The sequence below is a fragment of the Ipomoea nil genome, unplaced genomic scaffold (assembly GCF_001879475.1).
Source record: "Ipomoea nil cultivar Tokyo-kokei standard unplaced genomic scaffold, Asagao_1.1 scaffold2761, whole genome shotgun sequence".
Taxonomy (NCBI): Eukaryota; Viridiplantae; Streptophyta; class Magnoliopsida; order Solanales; family Convolvulaceae; genus Ipomoea; species Ipomoea nil.
The window spans coordinates 3,279,380-3,301,608 of NW_017619189.1; the positions used below are offsets into that span (position 1 = coordinate 3,279,380).

At 38.2% G+C, this 22,229-nt stretch overlaps 2 protein-coding genes across 5 annotated transcripts; one reads left to right on the top strand and one right to left on the bottom strand.

Moving 5' to 3' along the window:
* Nucleotides 1-1,017: 1,017 nt before the first annotated feature.
* Nucleotides 1,018-16,214, bottom strand: LOC109157124. 4 transcript variants are annotated; one of them, XM_019305011.1, is made up of 5 exons: nucleotides 16,008-16,205; nucleotides 15,381-15,896; nucleotides 13,740-13,900; nucleotides 13,226-13,642; nucleotides 1,018-1,090 (listed from the first exon to the last, which is right to left on the bottom strand). In XM_019305011.1, the coding sequence occupies exons 1-3, from the start codon at nucleotides 16,078-16,080 to the stop codon at nucleotides 13,812-13,814; spliced, it is 678 nt and encodes a 225-aa protein (XP_019160556.1). In that variant the 5' UTR covers nucleotides 16,081-16,205; the 3' UTR covers nucleotides 1,018-1,090; nucleotides 13,226-13,642; nucleotides 13,740-13,811. The 4 variants fall into 4 exon arrangements, 2 of the variants coding, with proteins under 2 accessions (XP_019160556.1, XP_019160555.1); XR_002050180.1 differs by lacking the exon at nucleotides 1,018-1,090 and adding an exon at nucleotides 12,719-13,027 and having other exon boundaries at nucleotides 13,740-13,905; nucleotides 16,008-16,214; XR_002050179.1 differs by lacking the exon at nucleotides 1,018-1,090 and adding an exon at nucleotides 12,720-13,027 and having other exon boundaries at nucleotides 16,003-16,211.
* LOC109157066 lies at nucleotides 1,610-5,620 on the top strand. The gene is made up of 3 exons (XM_019304947.1): nucleotides 1,610-2,933; nucleotides 3,338-3,678; nucleotides 3,776-5,620. Exons 1-3 carry the CDS (start codon nucleotides 1,610-1,612, stop codon nucleotides 5,618-5,620), a joined length of 3,510 nt encoding a protein of 1,169 aa, XP_019160492.1.
* Nucleotides 16,215-22,229: the final 6,015 nt, after the last annotated feature.

A 22,229-nucleotide genomic window follows, 5' to 3' on the forward strand; every position in this document is an offset into this window, starting at 1 on the left:
TTTTTTTGCATTTGTTGTATTAATTAATAATAATAACAAATCCGTGTTTACAAATATAGTTAAAGTTGATTATAGACAATAAATAGTTAACAACAAATTATTTGAATGTTATTCGATCATCTAAAACACAGAAAACAACACATGCACTAGAAGATCTGACAACCAATTAACATAGTCAACTAAAAATCGGAATCATTTTAGGATTATTTAAAAACGATGGTTAATAAAAAATTATTGGCACAAGTGTCAAATAGACCCATCTACTACTGTGAAGTGTTCAATTCCCACCACAAACTAAATTAAGTGTCAAATAGGTTCATCTACCAGCTAAATTTGTTCAATTGACATTTTTTACAGGTTTCTAGCAGGTTGCATATTTAATTATTAAAAATAATAAATAAATAGAATAAAAAATTAAAATAAAATAATAATAAAAAAAAGAATATCAGCTACCGGCTGTCCGACGATATTTTTTTTTAATTAATTTTTTTAATTTTTTATTCTATTTATTTATTTGTTTTTAATAATTTGATAGGCAACGACATGCTAGGAACTTGTAAAAAATGCCAATCGAACAAATTTAGCTGGTAGATGGACCTATTTGACACTTAATTTAGTTCATGGTGAGAATTGAGCACTTCGCAGTAGTAGATGAGTCTATTTGACACTTGTGCCAAAATTATTTCAATGGTATTTGTTCATCTAAAACTACGAAAACAACACATGCAATAGCAGATCTGACAACTAATAAACATAGTCCAAAAAAAATCGTATCAGAGTAGTATGAAAGATCAAAGAACCATCGGAGTACTATGAAAGATCAAAGAACCCCTAACATCCTACAAGTTTTGTTCAAATAAGTGGCATATTCAGGAACAAGTAAAAAAAAAAAAAAAAAAAAAAAAAAAGAATACAATTAGAAGAAATCAAGAAAAAACGGAATCATGGGCAAAAACAAAACCTTGATGAAAATTGAGTCCAATCATGGGCAAAAAATAAACCTTGACGACAATCGAGTCCATAACGAGAGTCAACAACCTTCAGATTGCTCCACTAAACTCCACTCTGCTTAGATAACATTCCAGGTGAACTGGAAAACAACAAATATGTAAAAAAAAATAAATACATAAATAAAATAAAATAAAATACGGGATGTAAAGAAACGTAAACCTAGATTTACAAAAATTCTTCAATGAGCAAAGTGATAGGTACGGAAAAGATCAAACAGAAAATGAAAGATTTTACCGCAGACTGGCGATTCCATTGAAACCCCAAGTTGTCCGAAGCAGCTTAGCTAGGAGATTTTGTCTAAGTAATCTAGAGGGGAGGAGATGAATCGTCAGCAGATATGGTCTAGAGTTTCTTATTGGGTAGTTATAGTTGGGGTATTGAGCTCGGGTTTTGGGCTAAAAATTTAGTGAATCATCAATAGAATTTTGGTTTGGGCTCAGTGTTGAATAATATACTTAATTATATCAATATGAATTTAGGGTCTGATCTGACTACATTTATAGTAATTTTAAGATGAAATTTTTCCAAAATTCTCTCTAAGACTTTCCTCTCCACGTCGACTCTGTTTTGGTAAGTTTCCGTTAAGGGGTATCTTTCCATGGATGTCGCGGCTGCAACGCCGCCGGCAACCTCCTCTCCGGTGGTGGAAGGGGAGGCTGGAAAGTCTCAACCCGCACCCAAGCGGGTTAGAATCCTCAAGAGATCGTTTGCGGAAACTGCTGTGGACTCGACACTGGTGGGAGATGATCCTATGTCGGAGAAAGTGGATGATGATTGGCTAGAAGATGGATCGGTGATGGAACTGGAAGAGACCAAAAGCGTAATCTATGAAGGGGTTCCAGTTGTTAAAATCCCCAAAGAACTTCGAGCGGAACTCGAAAGACCTTGGCACAAGGCCTTGATTCTCAAGTTCCTGGGAAAGCCTACGGCTTTCATGCTCCTGCAACAACGCCTCCTTCGACTTTGGAACACGTCGGGCAAGGTAGAGTTACTGGACGTTGGCATGGGCTTCTATATGGCGAGGTTTGATCTAGCATCTGACTACAGACATGTGTTGTTGGATGGCCCGTGGAAACTGTTCGACTGCTATATTATCCCCCAAAGATGGCGGAGGAATTTTGATCCTCAAACCGCGAAGCTGGAGAGTATGGTGGTGTGGGTTCGTCTGCCAGGCCTGCCAGTAGAACTTTTCCGTGAAGATGTGATCAAAAAAATCCTTGAGCCGGTGGGGAAGACCATTAAAGTCGACAAAACCACGGCGGGGATCGAAAGGGTGAGATTTGCAAGAGCGGCTGTGGAGATCGATCTTCGCAAACCGCTAGGCTCTATGGTGGCAGTTGATGAAGTGCTTCAGAAGGTATCATTCGAAGGGCTTCACGCCATCTGCTTTGGGTGCGGAGAAGTTGGGCACGTCTCGACCAACTGCGCCAAAACCATGACCCCGGAACACTCGAATTCGGACCTCCATGCTGATGCAGGGATGCAGGTTGAAAAATCTGGGCAAGAAGAAGGGCCAAAAGTCATCCAAGTGCCTGAAAAATACGGAGCTTGGATGATAGTCTCGAACAAACATTCCAGAGCCAAAGAAAAGGGGAAGAACAAGGGACCCAAATCTGCCCCTAAATCGCAGGCCCCTAAATCTACCCACGTCGACGGCCAAAAGTCGGCGGCAAAACAGAAGGCTCCGGCGGAAAAAGTTGGTGAACGGAGGAAAGACAAAGGCAAATCCACCACGGCTGCGGCAACGGTGAGTGACCCCTCTCCCTCCTTTTCTGATCCTAATTTGTTCTCTGCTCTACAGGATATTGGTGAGCTGCATGATGCTCCTATCTTCGTGGAAGGAAGAAACAGGAAAAATAAGAAGCCTGGTAAGGCTAAACAAGCTGGAAATAATAATGCAGCTCCTAAACCTACCTGCAACCGTAACTAAAACACGGCTTCGGCCACTTTTACTCCAAAAGAAGTGGCGCCTAGTCATGCAAACGATGAACGTGTCTTCATCTTTGGTTCTATGCCGGAGCAAGAATCAGTTGTCCACCCGACAGATGGACCAGTAACAAATCATTACACGAGGAATACGCGTAAGGAGGGCGGTAGCCAAACTTCCTTACCCCGCAATCCTTCCCAATGATTGCGATTTCTTGGAACTGTCGGGGTGTTGGGAACCGGGAAACTATCCACCACACCAAATCTCTTCTTTCGGATAGGGAGGTGGGGGCCATTTGCTTCTTGGAGACCAAAACCAACAAAGCCGACAAACTCCTTAAGGTATTGCGTAATTTGGGTTTCGATAATTCGTTTATGGTTAATACTCTTGGTTTTGCAGGTGGTCTCCTCTTAGTTTGGAAAAAAAACATTCTTGACTTAGAGGTGGTTAGAAGTAATTCTCAGACCATTCACTGCAAGGTGAAAGAGGGTGGGATTCCCGATCTTACTTTATCTTTCGCGTATGTTAGGCCCAATTTAAGGGCCAAAGAAATGTTTTGGAAGGATTGCAAAGACTTCGGGTACTCTCGGTCGGGGCCGTGGGTCATGCTTGGGGACTTTAATGACATCGCTAAAATCAACGATCATTGGGGAAACGAGCAAGTGAATATGAACAATATTTCGAGGTTCTGTAATGCTTATGAAGAATGTGGCCTCATGGAAGTTAACTCGATAGGGCCTGTTTATACTTGGTTACGGCAGATTGGTGGCCGTACTGTTATGAGAAGAAAATTAGATAGGGTTTTCTGGAACCTAGATGCTCAACATGGTTTTCCAGAAGCCAAAAGCAAGGGTTCTCACCAGAACCCACTCTGATCACCACCCTATTTCTTTCATTAGTGTTGCAGGATCGGCCCCGGAGAGGAAAGATAGACCTTTCCGTTTTGAGGCAGCCTGGCTTACGCATCCGGAATACAAGGATGTTTGGAAATCGGCTTGGGGTGACACATCGGGAAACGTGGTGGGAGTCATCCACCAAGTGACGCTGTGGAGTAAAAAGTGGAATAATGATGTGTTTGGTAACATTTTTAAAAGGAAAAATCACCTTCAAAGTCGGATTAAAGGGATACAAATGTCTCCTTGGTATAACAATGCCCGTGGTCTCCAAATTTTGGAACATAAACTCATTCAAGAACTCAATTTGACACTGGCTCAAGAGGAGCTCCTTTGGTTTCAAAAATCAAGGAGGGCTTGGATTGAGGACGGGGATAAAAATACGAACTTCTACCATAAATCCACTATAATTCGAAGAAACAGATGGAGAATCCGGGCTCTAAATCTCAATGGTGAGTGGATATCTGACCCGGTGGTCCTTAAAGACCACGTAACTAGTTTCTTTTTTAATTTGTTTCACAGGAACAATTCAGAAGGGCAGAACGTCTCAGTTGAGCACCACGGATATAGCCTGGACACGGCCGAAGCTTCTACTTTAGTTCGGCGGGCTGATTCTGAGGAAGTTAGAAAGGCGGTTTTTGGTATGAAAAGAATGGGAAGCCCGGGCCCGGACGGTATCCAGGCAGCTTTCTATCAAGATTTCTGGGAAGTGGTTAGTAACCCCATTACGGATCTTGTCAACGAAGCTTTGATAACAGGTGAGGTACCGGTAAGTCTACTGGAATCCTTTGTCACGCTTATCCCCAAAAAGGATAATCCTGAGAGCGCGGCTGATTTCAGACCTATTACCCTTTTAAATGTGATATTTAAGATTATCTCCAAAGTTATTGTTAACAGGATGAGACCGTTTATGGATAAACTTGTGGGCCCCCATCAGAACAGCTTCCTTCCGGGAAGATCCATGATGGATAATATTGTCCTTACACAGGAAATCATTAATGGGATGAGAAATAAAAGAGGCAACAAAGGCTCTCTAGTTATGAAAGTGGACCTCCACAAGGCGTATGACAGCATTGATTGGAGTTTCTTAGAAAAAACGCTGAAAGACTTTGGGTTCCCTGATAGGTTGATAAAACTTATCCTCTTCTCCCTCCGAGAAAGCTCGATTAGTATTCTCTGGAATGGGGGGAAACTCCCGGCTTTTACTCCCGAGAGAGGCTTACGGCAAGGGGATCCGCTGGCTCCATATCTGTTCATTTTAGTCATGGAGAAATTGTCCATGACCATTCAGATTGAAACTAGAAAGAAGAATTGGAAACCTATCTATGTGGGCAGGGGAGGTTTAGGCGTGTCCCATCTCTTCTTTGCGGACGACCTGATGTTGTTTGGGGAGGCGTCTGAAGCTCAAACCAAGACTATCATGGGCTGCTTAAACTCCTTCTCTCGGCGATCAGGTTTGCACATTAACTTATCCAAATCCCTTATCTACTGTTCTCCTAACACTTCCAACAGGATTAAACGCTTGGTGGGGTCCACAGCCAACATTCCTGTGACAGAGAATCTGGGTAAGTACTTGGGTATCCCCATCCTCCAAAAAAGAGTTACTAAACACCATTTCTCTTATATTCTGGATAATATGCGTAAAAAACTGTCGAATTGGAAAGCTGGTTTCTTAAGTTTGGCAGGTAGGAGAATCCTGGTCCAGTCTGTCTTGGCCACTGTTCCGATTTATTCCATGCAATCTATGGCCCTGCCAACAGGTATTTGCAACGATATTGACAAAATATGAAGGGACTTTCTTTGGGGTTCAACTGACACTAAAAGAAAAATTCATCCCATCAACTGGAAAGAAGTGTGCACCCCCTGTGATGCTGGGGTCTGGGCATCCGCTTGGCTAAGGATTTCAATTTGGCCCTGTTAGCCAAACTAGCTTGGCAAATCATGAATAATCCTGAGAAACTGTGGGTGCAAGCTCTAAGGCACAAATACATTCACAATGATAATTTCTTCACTTCCCCAGCTCCCCCAAATGCTTCCTGGGGTTGGAGGAGCATCATTAAAGGAAGATCGGTAATTGAAACAGGAGCCCGATGGAGAGTGGGTAATGGTGAGTCCCTGGACTTTTGGTCTGATTGGTGGATCAATGACAAACCGCTTGGTCTTGAATCATCTATCGATATTCCGGACGGTTTCTCAAATACGAAGGTGAGTGACTTCATAACATCGGATCGCCGCTGGGACATGGCAAACCTACAGGGGGCTCTACCGGAAGTTTTTGTCAACAAGATTCGATCCATCCCCATTCCCTTGGACGTTAACACTTGCGACAAGCTAGTATGGCCAGACCATAATTCAGGTACGTTCTCGGTCAATTCTGCTTACAAACATATTGCAGGTTCTGTGTCTGAAGATGAGAGTTGGACCTGGGTCTGGAGGCTCAACGTGGTGGAGAAGGTGAAGACTTTCATTTGGATTCTTCTCAAAAATAGACTCCTTACCAACGATGAGAGGAGAAAACGCAATCTGACTACGGACAGCACTTGCGAGAGCTGCGGTAATGATGAAGAATCGGCATCACACTTATTCAGAGGTTGTCCTTTGGCGGTGGAATGTTGGGCGTTAGCTAAAGCGGGTGGAGGCACGGAGCTTGTGAGATTCTCCCCCCTAACCGATTCGATCAAGAAAAATTGCCAAAGTCATAGGGTCATGCATGATGGCACCTCATGGAGTTCAACCTTCGTGTACATCCTTTGGCCTATCTGGAAGGCAAGGAATAATCTGGTTTTCAACAGAAAAAGAGATTTGGCCACTCGCATCATGGAGTCGGCACGTAACATGGCTACCGAAGCGCGGGTTTTTATCGCAAAAAACAAAGGAATGACCATGGGGAAATTTCGTTGGGTAAACTGGATTTCACCCCAACCCGGTTGGATGAAATTAAATACAGATGGGTCTTTCAAAGCGAATACGGGTCTAGCTAGCGCTGGGGGCCTCTTGCGAGATGCTAATGGTAGGTGGGTTAAAGGGTTTGTTACTAAAGTCGGCCTTACTGATAGCTTCTCGGCAGAACTGTGGGGCATAAGGGAGGGTCTACGGCTCTGTCTGGAAGAAGGCCTAGACAAGGTGTGGGTTGAGATGGACTCAGCGGCGGTGGTGGCCATAGTTTTGGGTGGGGCCAATCGGCTAGACACCATGGAAACTCTGGTGAAAGATTGCTTGGAAATCATGGACAATATTCCAACTTCGCGGATTTGCCACATCAATAGGGAAGGAAACAAATGTGCTGATTGGTTGGCCAACATGGGGCAGGATATGGTGTAACACCCCAGATTTTCAGGATATTTAAAACTTATAAAATAAAGGTGAAATCTCGATGAATCCCAAAACATAGTACAAGAGTATGGGGTGCTATACTACACCTAAGCTAGAGAACTCAGGTGCACAGGCTAACTAACTAATATCCTCAAATAGTATCAGTACTAAATCATGGCACGCAGGCCGAAAGGGAAAAACTATCTAAGCTACGTCCAAGCTTCTAGCGCGCTCCAGTGAACTACTCGTCTGTGCCTGAAAGCCAAATATATCTGTTCAGCGAGAGATGCTGGTAACCCACTCCAACGCGTTGAAATACAATACGTATAGAGATATATATAGATATACGAAAACCATTTTAAAGCATGAAGATATATCCTATGAGACTCTAGCTTTTAAAACCGGGAATGACTCGACAGATAAGGCTAGACACAAGCAACAGTTATAACAGGCGTATACAATCCACAACATGCAAGACAGATAAAGCTGAGCATAATTAATAATCATAACCCAACATAAACGATCCCCAGCATAAATCCCTTAGTCACATCCCCCATTATACTCATAAACACAATTCCTCCATATCTCATCACATAGCACACTTTGTTGGCGCCACGGGACCAATCGCATGCCCATACATGAGGGTCAGCGCATATAGCTCTGACACGGTCCCGCAGCACCCTGCCCCGTCTCACATTACGGAGGAGCCGATCGCAACCGACTGATGGACCTTTGTCCTACATAATATTTATATACCTGACCGATCTTTACCAGCCTGGTTAACAGTTGGGATGGTTCTCAGCCCATTCAACTGCCCGTATAGTGGACCTTTGTCCTATATAATATTTATATACCTGACCGGTCTCTACCAGCCTGGTTAACAGCCGGTATGGTTCTCAGCCCATCCGACTGCCCGTATAGTGGAACTTAGTCCTATATAATATTTATATACCTGACCGGTCTCTACCAGCCTGGTTAACAGCCGGTATGGTTCTCAGCCCATCCGACTGCCCGTATAGTGGAACTTAGTCCTATATAATATTTATATACCTGACCGGTCTCTACCAGCCTGGTTAACAGCCGGTATGGTTCTCAGCCCATCCGACTGCCCGTATAGTGGAACTTAGTCCTATATAATATTTATATACCTGACCGGTCTCTACCAGCCTGGTTAACAGCCGGTATGGTTCTCAGCCCACCCGACTGCCCGTATAGCCCGATTGATCTTAACCAACTCGGGGTTACATGCACACATAACACATAGCAGGTACATGCAACCCACGGGAAGGGGGAGAAAACGTATAACAAAACCTATGCGTGATCCATCACATACTAAGAATAGTCCTAAGGGGTTCATACTTCTTCCACCTAGGTCAACGGGATACCAATTCAACTAGCATGCAATATAATAGACTCATAAACCTACGAACGGTACCCGAAATATCAAACTAGACATAGGCACGATAAACGGAGTCCGTTGGGACACCACGGGGGACGGGGAAACATCAAACGGGGAAGCCGGGAACCCAAGATGGGGAAAATTCCAGCGGGTAGCCGATGGGTGGGGGGCCACCCGCCGGCTGCCCGCCGGATTCACTATTCCGGGCAGCGGGTCGCCGGCGGGCAGCTGCCCGCTGTCGGGATCACCATTCCAGCCGTGGGTAGGTGGCGGGTCCCCTACCCCCCACTGACTCTTATCACACAATTTCGCCCCGGGAACCATTGTGGAACCCGAAACCATGCTTAGACACTTTACAACGCAGTCAACGACAACACGTAGACAATTAACGGATCAAATACGAGAAACGAACGGCACATAACCTATCATGCTTTTCTAAACATAATCAACACCCAAACATGCGATTACCCCACCCGATAATCCAAGAATAATATCATACGATACAACCTAGGGTTCTAATCATTTTTATATCAACAAGAATACGATTCGCCTTCTAATTGCAAGATTCGGTAGGAATAACACATAAGCATCAAGGGCATCACACAATTATCAAGAACAACACATAATCATCAAGAACTCCATATAATCATCAAGAACATCATAATTATCAAGAATCTCCCAATATCAAGATTATCAAGATCCCCCATGAGATCATCACATCAATCATCAATAATAATCATCACAAGTCATTAATACACAATAATATGGGGAAACCCTAAGGGGGAATCATAACTATGAAAATAGGTTTTGTTGAGACATGGGTTACCTCTTAGCCTTAATTAATTCCTTGGCTATGAAGGATCTTTCTTTAAGCTTTCTTGATTTCTTGATTTCTCCTAAGGGGATTCTTGGAACTCTTTGGGTGGTGAGAGATTATTGTGGTGGGGATTCTAGGTGCCTCCTAAGTTCCCTATTTATATATTTAAGACTCCTAGTTAGGGCCTGAATGGTATGGGTTTACTAATTCTATTCCTTATAGGGCTAGGGCTTGTTTTAGGGATAAGGGTCCATGGTCCATAGTGGACCATATTAATTAAAGAGGATCCTAATCATAATCTGAATAGTAAAAGGCCTACTTCCTTTATTCCTAACAGGCTTAAGATTCTTATTCGGGCAAGGGTCCACGGTTCATGGTGGACCTTACTAATTAATTAAAGGTAAACCTAACATAATTAAATCATATTTAATTATTATTAACGAGATTAATTAAATAATTAATCCGGGATTGAAGGCCGTAACACGGGGTGTTACATATGGACTGGGGGACAACCATTCTGGAGAACGCTCCAGCCGAGCTTGCGGATTTAATTCGGGCGGATGCTTGTAACACTCCTTACTTAAGGATTAGATAATGCTCTCTTGAGAGCCTCAATGTCACCAAAAAAAAATAGTAATTGTAAGATAGGAGAAGACCGAAGAGTTGAAGATCTGAGAAATTAAAGACTGGAGAGTTGAAGATTCAAAAAGTCAAATGTACGAAGAGTAAACCTCATATTATTTATTTCCAACTCATAGAATAATTTTAATTTTGTATTATATAAAAAAAATCATTTTAATTTTGTATTATATGAAAATAGATACTTGACTAAATATATGGAAGTTCAAGTGTATTATTATATTGAACATGGTAATATCTTTTATTTTTTATATTTTTTATTTATATTTTATATTTATAATAATAAAATCATTATATTTATAAATGTTTATTTTTAGGAAGTTTTTAACCTTTTTTGAATGCTATTGGCTCTATTACAATGTAGTATCTATCCATATATTTTCTCAACCTATAATGCTTTCAGGAACCTTCCAAATGGAAGTCCAACCCGGGTACCATTAGACTACATAGTCTTGGTAAAAAATCTTTTTAACCTAATTATTCTTATTATCATAACATAACAATAGTACTTATAATGTATAGGCCGTGCATCGCACGGGGCAAATACTAGTATATATATATATATATTCAGTTTCCGTGCGGTTCTGCGGTTAAATATGTGACATTGATTTTTCTTAAACCAATGTTCAGGATTATCAAAATTTAAAAAAAAAAAATGTGGCGGCAATTTGGTAATTTTTGCATCTAGGTCAAATTTAAGGTGCATGGTTTTCCTTCTTAAGGTGCGTGGTTTTTGTGCTTAAGGTGCATGAGTTTTGTGCTTAATGTGAGTAGTTGTTGAAACTTAAAGTGCATGATTTTTGTGCTTAAGGTGCGTGGTTTTTATGTTTAAGGTGCGTGGGTTTTGTGCTTAAGGTGCATGAGTTTTGTGCTTAATGTGAGTAGTTGTTGAAACTTAAGGTACGTGATTTTCATTCTTAAGGTGCGTGATTTGTATGCTTAAGGTGCGTCAGTTGTGTGAAACTTAAGGTGAGCCATTTTAAAACCTTAGGTGCGTGATTTGTGTTCTTAAGGTGATTTGTTGTGTGCTTAAGGTGCGTGGTTTGTGTACTTAAGGTGCTTTGTTTGTGTGCTTAAGGTGCGTGGTTTGTGTACTTAAAAATCTTCTTATCAATCCTAGTAAAACTAATGGAAAATATGTCTCCTTACCAAATGGAAATAAAGTGTAACACCCCGTGTTACGCTATTTAAGCTCGGATTAATTATTTAATTAATTCCGTTAAAGAATAGTTAAAAGAACTTAATTCAGTCAGGATCCTTTAATTAATTAATATGGTCCATGGAGGATCGCGGACCCTTACCCATATTAAAGTCCCAAGCCTCTTAGAATAAGGAAATAGGGTCCACTATTAATTAGACTCTGATTAGGATTCCTAAACCTATATAAAAGGGATTAGAAAGCCTTTAGAACCTTTCCCTCCCACCTTCTCCTCTACCACTCGAAAATCCCCTCCCGGAGTTCAGACAAAGAATTCCCCATCACCAAGCTTAGGAAAGATTTTTAGGAAGAGGACTTGGAGGAAAGACCCTAGAAGTCGTAAGAAGTTTAATCAAGGCAAAAGGTAACACATGTCTTACAAAACCTATTTTCCTTGCCATCTTTTATTGATTGGCTCCTTTGAATGATTGGCTCCTTCTATAGAGAAAATAGGTTCTGGAAAATATCTCAATTATGGCGGTAAAACTCGATTTGTTACAGAGAGGATAACAACCTCTATATATATATATATATATATATATATATATATATATATATATATATATATATATAGATGTTGGAAGAGTAGTTCTAACTCCTAACAGAATGCGGGAAGGGGAAAATACAATGATACCCTTAGCTATAAACGCCCTTCCTGGCTAACTTTTATTTTTATCCGCTAACATGATAAATCACTGGGCAAGAACCTTCGGACACTTGGGATTCCATTTCTATTTTTTTGGGTGTACTCAGGATTTTCACCGTCGAACATAGTGACTAATCCCATTGTTGAATTGTAGGCACCTCTTTTTGGTGGGACAACTGGCCTAGAGTTTTAAGGTTGCTCCATACCCATAGCCAATGATCGAACCCTTGACTTTTGGTTAAGGATGGATGAATCCCTTCCACTCAACTGCATCCCCAGATTAGGGATTCCCTTTCTATGATAGAATATCAAAATGCTCTAAGATTCTTTTTTAAGGATTCGTTTGGAAACCTTCCAGAAGTCATTTTTTGAAAATTTTTGTGTTTTGCTACTCAAACAAAATAATAAAGTCAAAGGAAAGTCAATATTCTGGTTAACGGAATAAAGTACAATTTGATAGAAAATATTTTCTTAAATTTTTAATAAGGAGACACTTTTCGAATAATTTATTTTCCTGTCTCTCTCCTTTCTTTTATTTTTATGCAAGCTAATTTTCATAATATTACTGTGACAACCCAAAAATAATTTTCTTAAATCCTATTTTACAAAATTCTAAAATATTTATTTTCACTCTTTTAAATTTTTTTTCGAAAACGGTGTATAAATTAAAATATTTTAAATTGAGTTTTTAAATAAATTCAACACCAAGAGTTATCCTATTTCAAAAATCCAAGTTTCGGGTATATTTATGTACCAAGTTTTGACCCATAAAGTCAATCTGAGTGAAACCGGAAAGGAACTTGTGGAACCTGAACTAAGTGTTTTTAATTAGAAACTATTTTCAGAAAATCTATTTTTGACCCTAAGTTATCCAAAATTATTTTTGAGACTTTAATCCATGATGCAAGGTGAACTTAAATATTTCTACAAAACTTTGTCTGATCTTTATAGAAGCAAGCAAAAATTACTCATTTTCCCTCAACCAATCATTTGAAATCAACCTGGGGTTTTGCACCCATTTAAATAGAACAGTAGCCCTATGTTTTCTCCTGATCCCTTTCATTTGCCACTCCACTCTTTGAGCTCTGTAGAAGGAGGAAGAAATCACAGTAAGGTTCCCAAGCTCTCATCTCATCCATTCATTCCATATTTCCTTCTAAGTTTTCCATCCTTTGCCTCCAATCTCTGAGATTTGTACGTATTGTTTGTTTGAGATGTTTAGGTGATAAAGAAATAAGTCAACCCTACTTTATGACCCTAGGTAGTAAATAACGATAAAGAAATAAATTAGTCTATGTTATTCATAACTGATCGACTCAAACCAACAAATTAAAGTCAATAAGTCCCTCCCAATGAGAGTTACTTGAACTTAATAAAGCGCACCTTGTTATTTATCTCCGAACCATTTTCCACTTTAAAGCTCACTCTGCTGATACGGCTAGTCCTTAATTTCGCAGTTGAATGTAGAATGTTGTTTCGTTGATTATCTTGTTGGACAGAGATCAAGTCTTTAAAGGGTCCAAATCTGTAGACCAAATCAAAAACTTCTTTCTGTCGATGTAATACTACAATATGGAAAATTAATGTTCTGCTCTTTACTGTTGAATTCCCACAAAAGATCCGGTTTGCTGTTAAGAATCATGATTAGAAACTCAACATTCCCTTCTTTTGCAGCATAATGAAGAATCTCTGCCTTTTTTATTTTCCCCGCCAGCGTTTCCTCTGCTAATTTAAGATACTCAGCCCAGATCATTTTAAGTAGCCGCCTTGCTAATGTTTTTTCTTGAATGGTATCCCACACTGTATAGTAATCAATTACAAGTAGTTTATTCAGACTTAATTTTGTGTGTCTGTCATCTATAGCCTATAGGAGAGAATTTATATATATAGGTCTTACAACGTGGAGAGATCACAGCACAAATTGAGCCCAGAAATCTTTGCCAGGTTCTTTCTGCTAGAGCCTTTCGAGCTAACAGATGCAAGAATGTTCGGTTCTTTGAGTATCATATTCTTTAGTGGCTAATAGTGGATCCTGGTCTACGATTTGTAATGCGGTATCTACACTGACAAAGAGTTAATCTATACATGATCCACAAAACATTAGAAAATTATGTGTTAGTAAAAACAACAGTAACATTTTGATATAGGGTCACGTTTCTATGCGACCGTGTAGTCACTTACCATTAGGTGTGCATAAATGCATCACAAAGTGTTCGGAAATGCATCATGAGGTGTGGTGTAATTTTTTGGTGTGTGGTGCATTTTTTGGTGTATTTGTACATTTTATTCTGGTACATTTTCAGAACCACTCACAGACGTCCACGTGTCCAGTTCTAACGGATTAAAAACACTGATTTTCTAAAAAAAAAAATGCGGTGTCATTTTTGTAAATAATTAAACATTGAAGTGCAAGTAAATTGTGTTAAAAGTGCAAGTAACAGTTTCATATAGTGCACCTAAGTGCAAGTAAAATGTATTAAAAGTGTAACAAATAATTTACAATAAGCATCAATATTAAGTGCACCCAACGTTATCATTAGTTGCACCAAATGTTATCATTAAGTGCACCAATGTGAAAGATGTTATCATTATGTGCACAAATGTTAACAAGGTAAATTACTTGCACTATTTAGTGAAAATAGTTGTACTTTTTATTGATTTTACTTGCAAATTTTCATCAGTTACTTGCACTTTTAACATATTTTACTTGCACTAAAGTTTAAGTTATTTACAAAAATACCACCGCGTCGTTTTTTAAAATTACATCTGATTCATTAAATCTGGACACGTGAACGGTTGCGATTGATTCTTAGTTCTTTCCTGGCCACCCGTTCTCACGTGAGCGCGCCCCTATATATATTTATTGGTTAGGCATGAGGTGTCTTCAGTAGGCCCTAACTGTAGGAGACACCTTTATGCTCGTACCATGATCTCTAATTTTTAATGGATCAGATTTGTCCACACGGACTCATGGAAAGGAGTGGACTCACTTGAATAAGGACATATATATATATATATATATATATATATATATATATATATATATATATATTAGAGGACTATTCTTTTTTTTTTGAAAGATATTAGAGGACTATTCAATTGCATTTCTTTTACCATTTTTTGTTTAAGCGTTCAATTATACTATTTGCTTTACTTATAGGGTTTATTTGTTTTTTTACTTGCTAGGCTAATCACAAAAACTTAAATTGCATGTATACGACATATAATATTTTTGTAGTGAAATGTATGTAATACTCTTTTATATATCCAAGTAAAGGTATTATATTTAAAAATAATAATTATTACATTTTTTTAATGTTAAGAAAAATCACAATCACTACTTGAATTGGGTAGTGTGTAGAAAGTAAATCTGGTCTTGTGGTCTTCGTGGACAAAGGACAGTAGAAGGTAAATCAGTCTCAACTTAGTTGATTTTAATTTTTAAGTTTTACTACTAAATATGATTTTACACCAAACCTAACTTTAGATGATTTTAATTTGGGATGAGAGAGAGAGAGTAGAGTATTGAATTGCATACCATACATATCGTAGCGAATGGTAGCTTGAAGAAGCTGAATGCGATCCGCCTCCAACAACATCTCAAAAGGTGTTTTTTGAAAGAGATAAGCAACCATTTTCTTATGCCCTCTCAGAGCTGCATGATTGATAGGGAGCTTCCCAATATCATCTGATGATTTATCCTTAGACCGGATAGTTGGCAGCTCTTTGTTCTTCTCAACCATAACCTCCGCGTTCTCCACAACTCCTGATAGAACCGCAAGATAGAACGCAGAACACCCTAACGTATTTTGCTGTGCCAATATGCACCCGCTTTCGTCGTCTCCCCTCTTCTTCAGAATCTTCACTAGCTTCCCCACAAATTCTTTGTTTTTTCCGGCGGCTGCAATGTGAACAACTGTTTCGTTTCTTATCGTGATGCTATGAGTAGCGCACTCTGGATGTTCTTTCAGAATTTTTTCAGCTCTTGTCCAGTTGCCCTTTATGGTAGCATCAAACAGATCTTTGTGTCTTTTTTCTTCGGCTGTTTTGATATCTGATGAAAATTAAATTTCAGGGGAGCATTATTATTATATTATAAGTAATCCTCCATCGTGAAAGTGTGTGGAAGAGTGGATCGGATGGGAGTTAAGGATAATTACCGTACCGTGATGTGGTTTTTCAACATCAGGGGGTTTAGCCAAGTGAAAACCGCAGAGGGTTGCTGATATCTTCTCCATTGGTCTTTGCTTGAACAATTATCAAGGATAGTTTTGTAAGTATGCAGTGGTGTGCAACTAACTAAGCTATGAGATTCGGGAACAAGTTAGAATAATATATATAGAAAGGGCAAGTCTCATGTAAGACCGTCTTACGGGTCTCAATTCGTGAGATAGGTCGAATTTGATAAAAATGAATCATAACAGAATTATTTATAAGTGTATTAATAAATACTTAAATTTGAAAGGAATAGAAATTTGTCTCATATAAGAAATGAGTTTGTCTTATATAACGAATAAGAGTGGAGCAGATTAGGTCAAACCCATTGTATATAGATAGATACCTATAAATACATTAGTTGTATCACCATCACAATTAAATTTGTCTCATATAAGGAATAGAAATTTGTCTCATATATAAGGAATAGAAATTTGTCTCATATAAGAAATGAGTTTGTCTTATCTAAAAACATAATAAGTCTCAATTAAAGTTATATCCCTCATTTATGTCCATATTTTTAATGCTAATCATTTTGTACATTGTGCTTCTAAAGTTGTACTATACAATTTTTTGGACAAAAATACCCTTACCGTTATAACTTCCGTTATCTTTTCCGTTACTTACCATGCACATGAATCTGCCATATCTTTTCTTATATTCTTTAATTATAACAATATTTGTAAAACATTATATATTCATTATATATTAGATTAATATAATAAATAAATTTTATTTCACTTTGATTTTAATTAGTAAAAATTTATTAGTTATTTTTAAAAATATAAATATTGGGCATATGTTTTTGCGCATCGCGCATAGAAAAGACTAGTATAAAGAATAAGAGTGGAGCAGATTAGGACGAACCCATTGTATATAGATAGATGCCTATAAATACACTAGTTGTATCCTTGTGTTAGTTGTATCACCACTAGTATCACCATCACAATTAATAAAAAATTAGTTTAACACAATTAATAAAAGATTAGTTTAACTCTTGTGGACGTAGACACATTGCCAAACCACGTAAATATTGTCTTCTTTACATTCTTCCATTATTATTATTATTATTATTATTATTTCTTGTTGTTGTTAATCTCAATAAATTGGTATTAGAACCAAATAACAATTTCGAGTTCCAACAATAACATTTAAGACTGGTTGGTGTTGGGAGGAGGAATTGTTGGGTGGAGGCCGGTAAAGGCCAAGTCTAGCACCCGGTGGTTTGGGATTGTTGGGCGGGGGTCAGTATAGGCCAAGTCCAACACCCAACGCCTCGAAAATGTGATGGTAGTCTATAAGGAAATAAAGTTGCACCTTCGCAACGAGCTATAGCTTTTAGCGTAGTGGTAAGCATGTAATCCCAACAAATTGGTATCACAGCTTTGATGAGATGACCAATTCAAGTGCAAAATTCAAGGTATCAAAGTTTGATGGTATATAGAATTTCATGTTATGATAGTTTAGGGTAAAGGATTTGTTGGCATAATAGGGCCTTTAAAAACCTTAAAGGTAGACAAACTAGCTTATCTATCAGAGGCTGATTGAGAGGATTTGAAGGAAAGTACGACATGAATCATTTGGTTATGCCTCACAAATTAAATCGTGTATCACGTTATGGCCTTGGAAACTCTAAAATAAATTTGGGATAAATTGAAGATTGAATTCATGGAAAAATCTTTAATGAACACATTGTATCTAAAACAAAAATTTTATGGGCTTAAGATGTAGGAGGGTTCAGACTTGGTGCATCATATTAATGTCTTCAGTCAAATAATCTCAAATCTGACCAGGCTTGATATCAAGATTGAAGATGAAGACAATGTGATGATCTTGTTATGTTCACTGTCTCTTTCCTTTGAACATCTGGTACTACTCTTACATACGAGAAAATCACGATTAAATTCAATGAGGTCTCTGCAGCCCTTTTGGCTCATAATGAAAGTAAGCAAAATGCAAGAGCGCATTGTTGGTGATAGTTTATATGCAAGGGAGAGTCAACAGGATCGTGGAAGGAATCAAGAAAAGGATAATTCAAAGAAGAGAAATAACTCTAGTTCTAAGCCAGAAATAGCAAGAAAATTCGATGCAACAAGTGTAAGGAGATTGGGCACATGAAAATAGACTATCCAAAGTTGAAAAAATAATAAGAGGCTCCGAACATGTTATATGATGATGACTCATATTATAGTGAAGGTAATGTTATAGCAATTACTAGTGACAAGATTGAACATTGTTTGGACTTGTTGGGTGTTTTCAGATGCTAGATGAGTATTTGAAGGGTGCTGTAGCGATGGGCAGCACGGGTGTTGGGTGGGGAGAGGACCTAGCTTGAGTCGCGGGCGATATGGTAGGTCTAAGTAGTTCGTGAGCATGCACTGGGGTAACGCTAAATGGTGCGTGGTGCATGTGGCTAGCCAATTGGGATTAGCATGTGATAGATTAAATTATTTCAAGCCGGGTGAAAGTGACCGGGAATCCAAGTATAGGTGAAATAATATCGTAGAGAATTTAAGTAAAGGCCTAACTACCAAGAACCTTGTACCCAGATGGCATGTAATGACTCTCCCATATGAGAGGTCATGAGAACGAGCCTCAGTGGAGGCGATGTTGACTCTTTGTGCTTCAACAGGTTCAGAAAGTATAGATGAACAGATACTACAATGTAATAGAGTCAGTAGCTTAAAAAAAAAAAAAACAAAGGCCTAACCATATGATTGGTCCCAAAAGGTACAATAAATGTCCTATATATAGAGGGGAAAAGGGGACAAATGTCGAGTGCTCGGCATGCCCTCCACATGTCCCAGGTGGATTCGGTGGTGAGGTTATGCTTGCCCAGTGTCCTGGGGAAAAGGAGACATATGCCGGGTGCTCAGCATACCCTCTACATGTCCTAGGTGGATTCGGTGGTGAGGTTATGCTTGCCCAATGTCCTTAGAGATTGTACACATTAAGGGGTGCTTGGAGACCGGGAGGTAGGCATGTACTCTCAAGATCGAGAAATGCACTAGTGAGGTCGAAAAATACACTAGTGAGTCCTGTAGGGCAATTGGGTTGCCCTATAACCCTATCAGCATGAGTCGCAACCAATATGGTAGGTCGACGGCTGAGGGTGAACGGCCTAGGATGAAGCAGTTGGAAACGTTTGATGTTGCGTGGTACATGTGACTGCTCAATTGGGATGAGCATGAGTCGTGATCGGTATAACAAGTTGACGGTCGAGGGCAAACGACTTTGGATGAAGTAGTTTGTGAACATGCACTGGGGGGGGGGGGGGGGACAGTAGATGGTGCGTAGTGCATATGGCTGCCTAGTTGTGATAAGCATGGTTGCTCTGACCAATATTTATATGTAAGATAAGTCTTTTCTCCTAAAGCACATATATTAAATTCGTAAAGGTGGAGATTGTGAGATAAGTATTTTCTCTTAAAGGGCATATTCACCAATATGAATTTGTCTCATATAAATAATAGGAGTTTGTCTCATATAAGGAATAGGAGTGAAGCAAATTGGGTCGAGCCATTGTATAGGGATAGATGCCTATAAATACATTGACTTATCCTTAGGTGTTGTATCACCATCAGCATCACCATCACAAATAATAAAATAATTATTTAACTCCCGTGGGTGTAAATAGACACATTGCCGGACCATGTAAATCTTACCTTTTTTATTTTATTTTTTTGTCATTATTCTTGTTAATCTCAACAAAGGGTGACTCCCACATTGTGGCTGCTAGGGCTTGTTGGGCGGAGGTCAGTAAGGGCCAAGTCCAGCATCATGTGGCTAGCGAGATTGTTAGATGGAGGTCGGTAAATGGCCAAGTCCAGTACATTCGTTACAAGATATAACTTTTGACGTAGTGGTAAGTGCTTGATCCTAACAATGGTATCAGAGTCAGGACACATGTTTAAGTTTCAACAACAACGTTTAAGTCTAGCTGATGTTGAGAGGGGGATTGAGTCCCAACAATAACATTTAAGACTAGTTAGTGCTGAGAAGGGGATTGATGGGTGGAGCCCGGGCGCTTGATCCTAGCAAGGTTCAATCCTGTTTTTGCTTATAATTTATTCCTAAATAGCTTCTCACTAATTCAATCTTGATGGGAAATTTTGAATATTTATCATTTTTTAATTTAAAAATACATTTACAGTACATTAATTTTGTACTTAAAACCCTTCCATTTGTCATTATTAGACTTTATTTGACCTAGGTTATTTTAGAGTTTATAATTATTTTAAGTTATTAATAAGGCAACAACTCAGTTTGATTTAAAAAAAAAAAAAAAAAAAAAAAAAAAAGAAGAAGAAATCTTTAAATAAACTCAAATGGCGCTTAGCGCTTGACACTAAGTTAGGAGTTGTTAATTAATTTCTGTAATTTTATTCTTATTAATTTATTGAAAGAATTTCTATTGTACTCATAACCACATTTTCAAAATATCTACTTTGTCTATATATGCAAGCTACAGGTAGGAATCAAAATCAAAATGCTGACCTTATGTCCTATTCATGCATGCTAGAAATCAGACCATGCCAATTCTTAATAAATGCGGAATGGACATGCTAACTATCTATCTATAAAGAATGGAAAAATTTCATGTAGCAATAAATATCCTTGTTTTCTGTCACGTTTAATATCTATGATTCTTGTTTTATAAAACAAAATTAATCTTACATAAATCGTCGCAAAATCAAATCAACTAGGCTTATAATATTGAATAGAGAAATAATCTCATTTAACAAAATTTCAAAGGAGTGCAAATTCAACTAATAACAAGCGAAGAATTAGATTCTTCAATACTGAAAAAGTTCAGAGTGGTTATTGCACGAGGCATTCTACTCTCATCATTTCAAATGGTATCCATACATAGATTCACCTTCCTCTACACTTCCTTCTTCATTTCTTAGATTCTCTTACCTTTAAGAATTTCAATGCATAAATTTTCAACTAATTTGGCTATAACCATCCTGACAACTCCCAACCTGAATTCGATCATCCAATTCAAAAACAACATTTTTTTCATCCTCTGCCTTTTCTTGTACAAAACAATGGAGAAACGTCACGGACCTCTCATGTAGTAGACACTAAGAATGTTTATACCGCTTAGGGAAACTTCTAGTCTACTTTAAATATTGTGCATCTTGTTGTTGTGTGGATTCCAGTGTTTAAATTCTTGAACTGGATCTATATATATTGGCCCCCTTGTTGTGTTGATCAAGTTCGAGCATTCTGAGATTTTTTATGGTGGGATTAGAATCATACGCCATGAAACCGATGTCAGAAGTCATTAGATAGTAGCCAAAAATGTTAAAGTAGACATAAGACCAGTTGTCGAAATTTTGGTGAACTTCATAACGTAAGACACCGGAAGAGTTTTCAACAAGATGTGAAAATGGTTGAAGTTGACTCATTTTCTCCACAATGTCTATCTTCTTAACTGCACCAATTTGAGTTATGGTATTTGAATATAATGTATTGTAGTTGAAGTTTTAACCATTTCTTGGATATAATTGCAATATATATTAATTAATTTTCTTCTTTGTCTTCTATGTAATTTCATGTAAATGAAATTTTCAAATTTGTTTTAACATCAATGTTATATGTTTTAACATATATACTTGACGTTAGGGACGAAAATGATCACTACACGAATAATGGAGGGGCTAATATAAATAGAATCATCCTTATAATTAACAAATTGAGGGACTAAAAGTACCACTCTCCTTCTAATATATCACTTATCTACTAATTATCAAATATCTCCTTATATTAATTTTCACCGATAGGAAATCTAATATGGTTTGAATTATCTAATTGAATCCCGGTCACATGAGTTAATTGCTTTCAGATGCATTATAGATTTATAGCACACTTCATATCCGATCACTGTTGAATTAATTGCCTTTGTTGTCTTTATATATATTTTTTAAGCAAACAGTAAATAAAAACAAAAAACAAAAGACAAAAAAATCAAATCAAATCTTTTTTGAAAATTTGTTAAATTGTTAAGACCTATCTCCTCTAATATAAGATTTACACGAGTCACAAATTTAGGTTAAATATTTTATTATTTTTGTTTATGAATTGTTAAAACTTATTTTGCATTCAAGCATATGAATCAAATTTGAATGTAAAAAATTAGTTCCAAGCATATGGGACTTTGACCCAA